General features: G+C 40.2%; 1 protein-coding gene across 2 annotated transcripts in view; it reads right to left on the reverse strand.

Moving 5' to 3' along the window:
- Window positions 1-3234: 3234 nt before the first annotated feature.
- The window catches only part of LOC113112302 (phosphofurin acidic cluster sorting protein 2), a 31387-nt gene continuing 29621 nt past the window's right edge, over window positions 3235-5000 (reverse strand). For both annotated transcript variants that reach the window (XM_026277733.1, XM_026277734.1), the window contains one exon: window positions 3235-5000. This exon is cut by the window's right edge and continues 98 nt beyond it. In XM_026277733.1, coding sequence (XP_026133518.1) covers window positions 4983-5000 — 18 coding nt within the window. In that variant the 3' untranslated portion in view covers window positions 3235-4982.

Genomic DNA, 5000 nt, shown 5'->3' on the forward strand with positions numbered 1-5000 from the left:
TCTCTCCTGATTCAGACCAGAACACTTTTTCACTGGAGGAAGTGTTATTATGGAATATAGACTCTATGACAACAAACTCTTAGAAAAAAGGGATCATTGGGGTTCTATATAGAACCATAGGGTTCTTTACTCAACTCCAAAGAACATTTTATGTTAAAAAGGTTCTATAATGACAAGAAAGAACCCTTTTGGCACAAAGGGTTCATATCTTGAATTTTGTGATTATTCACATGCATTCATAAATGCATTTGAATACACCGAATAATGCAGTGAAAGAACGCACTCGAAATGCACACGCGCACTAGTATGACTTCATCATGTAACTTTACATTAGCCTAGATGCGTGCACTTTATAGGCACGATTTGTTTAGTTTTTTAATATAATTGATACTGTTAAAAGGCACATCATTAAAACAAAAAATATTAGTTCACATTTCACACCTAAACAAGAGTGGAAAACGTAATTAGAACTACTAAATTTAAAATTACTAAATTAGTTAAAAATGCCTATCCATATACAGCTATGATTTGCGAACCCCAAACTGACTCAAATGATTCGCGAACCCGCTACGAACTCCCGAACTGCTTCAAATGATTCACGATCCCCAAACTGCTTCAAATGATTCGCGATCCCAAAATTGACTCAAATGATTCGCGATCCCGCTACGAACTCCCGAATTGCTTCAAATGATTCGCTATCCCCAAATTGACTCAAATGATTCGCAAACCCGTTTTGAACTCCCGAACTGACTCAAATGATTCGCGATCCCGCTACGAACTCCCGAACTGCTTCAAATGATTCACGATTCCCAAACTGACTCAAATGATTCGCGATCCCCAAATTGCTTCAAATGATTCGCGATCCCAAAATTGACTCAAATGATTCGCGATCCCGCTACGAACTCCCGAACTGACTCAAATGATTCCCGATCCCGCTACGAACTCCCGAACTGCTTCAAATGATTCGCGATCCCGCTACGAACTACCGAACTGCTTCAAATGATTCACAATCCCCAAATTGCTTCAAATGATTCGCGATCCCAAAATTGACTCAAATGATTCGCGATCCCGCTACGAACTCCCGAATTGCTTCAAATGATTCGCTATCCCCAAATTGACTCAAATGATTCGCAAACCCGTTTTGAACTCCCGAACTGACTCAAATGATTCGCGATCCCGCTACGAACTCCCGAACTGCTTCAAATGATTCACGATTCCCAAACTGACTCAAATGATTCGCGATCCCCAAATTGCTTCAAATGATTCGCGATCCCAAAATTGACTCAAATGATTCGCGATCCCGCTACGAACTCCCGAACTGCTTCAAATGATTCGCGATCCCCAAATTGCTTCAAATGATTCGCGATCCCAAAATTGACTCAAATGATTCGCGATCCCGCTACGAACTCCCGAACTGACTCAAATGATTCACGATCCCCAAATTGCTTCAAATGATTCGCGATCCCAAAATTGACTCAAATGATTCGCGATCCCGCTACGAACTCCCGAACTGACTCAAATGATTCGCGATCCCCAAATTGACTCAAATGATTCGCGAACCCGCTTTGAACTCCCGAACTGACTCAAATGATTTGCTATCCCAATACACATAATGCTATAAAAGTGTGCACATTGAGAGAAATAAACAGCAGATGTTCACGTTAAAAACTTCTTTAACTTGAGCAAACGCTGTTAATACACATACATTTGTTAATAAAGTAAATAAAACGAAAACATGAATGTTTTAATGCTACTGAATAAAAATAAATGATCCACTCGAAGGTCTCTGCTCATCATGACAAGGACCTGGATCAGTGATCTGCGTCTCGGGCCAATGACGTCACTTCCAGGGAGGCATGTTGTACACGCCCCCGTCCCCTGACTCCGCCCCCACGTCAAAACAGTGCCACAAAGAGTGAGTGCAGAAAAGTGAAGCGCAAAGGAAAAATTGCATTGTAAGCTCAAACAAGACTGACACGCAAAATAAAAGCAGCGTTGTAAATAAATTAATAAATATTACCATGGAAAATATTTATTGCAAAATCATTACTTTGGCACTGTTTCATTTGTTTTGCAATTCTTAATTTTTGTTTGCAAAAAATAAAATGTATTTTCCTCAATACTTTAAATAAAATGTTTTAAATTTGTTTTTATTGTTTTTGTATATTTTAAACAAGGTAAATCTTTCTTATTTATTAAAATAAAAATTCACATACATGGATTTTTCTGGGCTAAGCCCCGGATCTCCACTCACCCTAGAACCACCCCTGACTCTATGTGTTTGAGTTAAAATCATCTTAATGCTGGATGTGTTTCAGGTTTTGTCTTCTCCAGATGTTCACTGATGGACTGGATTGCTGTGGATTATTGGGATGTTTTTATCAGACTCTCATTCTGACGGCACCCATTCACTGCAGAGCATCCACTGATGAGACACTGATGCAGTGCTGCATTTCTACAAACCTGATGAAGACACAAATTCATCCTGATCTCAGATGATCTGAGAGTGAGCACTTCATCTTTTTTGAGTGAACTGTTCCTTTAACAGTCACCTCTTTCCTTATGTAGAGGAAGGACTGTCTAACACTCATTATAAAGTGATTAACCACACAGATCATGTTCCTCCGTGAGCGCTTCATCTAATGACTGACTGTGGATTGAGGTAAGATCATCATCACACAGGATCTGTGGAGGACACAAGCAGCACTTTTTTTTTTTTTTGAGGTGCATGAGATCAGATCGACGAGGCCTGCGTTCAATCAGCTCCTAAAAGACATGACAGAAAAGAAGCCGACGAAAGGATTAAATCCATTTTTTGGTGATAATACATCATAAAGAGAGTTTTCTAGGCATGTCTAAAGGCTGGTCATGTTTGACCAGTGACTCCAAATCAGGTGAGGGATTCTCAGGGTTAACATAAGACAGTTCATAAGCGTGAAACCTTGTTACTTTGCTCTGGTTTGTTCCACAGCAGGTGTGTTGGAAGACATCTCAAGAACTTCTTAAAATTATTCACTGATTAAAGTGTTCGAATGGGCGGCACCTGCTGGTCAAAGCCTGGAAATGCAGCAAAAACTCATTTACAAACCAACTGCACATTTAATCTACAAATAAATTTCTGTAAAACTTGTGTGTCATTAGAAGCGACAAGTATCGGTTTAGGTTTTGAATCAAGTTGCTTCAGAATGAGTCTACATTATAAAAGAGACAGCTGTGACAAACTAACCAGAGATTCACTCCCCAGTGCATAAAAACACTTTATTAAACACAACTGCATGTGCAAGCATGGAAAGAAGCAGCGCTATAAAATGCCATTACATACTCCAAATGTAAAACATGCAAAGATGAAACATTAAAAAGTCTGTCCCATAATTTAACATTGAGGTTCTGTGCAAAGGTGCTTCAGTCAGCGTCCCGTATATGAGCCGCAGTGGATTATACCTGCTGAGACGTGACCTGTCCACACACACACACACACACACTAGAGTTTAACAGACGTACACAGACTCCTTCACGTAAACGCATCTGCTCGACCGCATACACAGAGAACGAGTTCATAGTGGTTCAGAAGGTGACAGTTCACCCCAAAATCAGCATTCTGTCATCATTTACTCAAATCACACAAAGCTGTGACTGCATTTCTTCAAGAAGACACAGTATGGACAAAATACACTGAGACATTTCTCTAAATATCTCCCCACAGTCAGTCATATGGGTTTGAATGACACGAGGATGAAATAAGAACAGAATGATGAACTGTCTCTTTAAATCAAAGTGCTGGAGCCGGAGCAGCCATCAGCTCTCATTACTGTAGTACAAGTGCAAATACTGTGGTGTTGATGAAGCAGCTTTGGTGAACTGGAATCAGTTTTCTGGCATCTGAAGTGGAAGGTCCACACACTGAAAGCCGTCTCGATACATTCATCGCCAAAACAATCCCAAATAAGAGCAGGAAACACATGAGAATAAACAGTGCACACACACTCGTCCCGTCAGGATTACAGAGCTCGAGCGACTGAAGATGACCAGGGGTTAAAGGTCAGATTCAAAACTAAAATCCACACTATTAAAGTGATTCAGACTGAACTACAGGAACACAGATAACACACACTCAATCTCCCATGATGCACTGGGTTTCTGTGGGCCTTTTCACAATTTAAGGCTTTGAAAGCTCTTAAATCAGAGCAGAAATCATGAATTCATATCTGTGGCACACACATCTTCCTCAGTGTTTCTGTCTTGTTTTACAATATCTAAGGATTCTTAAATCAAATGCAAAATGAAAATATGAAGTCTTGTTTTATGAGACACTGGTCAAAAATGAAGTGAGTTTATGATTAAAACGAGAACAGATAGATGAAGACTTGCTTCTCTTTGAATTAAGCTGATTCACAGATATTTGCTCTTGTTCTAATCATAAACTCATTTTGATCAGTTTCTCATAAAACAAGACTTTATATTTTATTTAACTGATTTAAGAACCGCAAGCTGGAGCTCTGCTGATGGGCTGTCAAATATTTGATCGTTTATCAGATGGAAATAAAACAGTTATGTAGTGATGTGTATGATGGGTGTGGGCGTGAGCGGTGTGTGTCATGTGACAGGAAGTTCTTCATCAGTGAAGATAACTGCCATGTTTCTGCTCATCATCTGTGTGCTTTAAAGGCAGGTTCAGTTTATACTTTCATATTCACTGTGTTATCACAAAATACTGCTAACAGAGGTTACATTAGGGTAAAAAATCAGTTTGAATTCACAGCAAAATGCTTTAACACGGCCTGTCGACGCACGCGGATCCGTCCCATCATGCACCTGACGGCGTTCTACACAGGATTTCACAGAAATGATAAAGAAACAGAAAGTGCCTGGCGTTTTCCATCCGTCACCGTACAGTTAATCACGAGGGCAGCCGTCTTCAGAGAAAACACGAGCTGTTCTGCTTATAGAGTCAGGACGCTGGACGCTGGTCAGTGGACGTGAGGTCACAGGGGTTTGCTGCA

This window comes from Carassius auratus, chromosome 13, assembly GCF_003368295.1.
Source record: "Carassius auratus strain Wakin chromosome 13, ASM336829v1, whole genome shotgun sequence".
Lineage (NCBI taxonomy): Eukaryota > Metazoa > Chordata > Actinopteri > Cypriniformes > Cyprinidae > Carassius > Carassius auratus.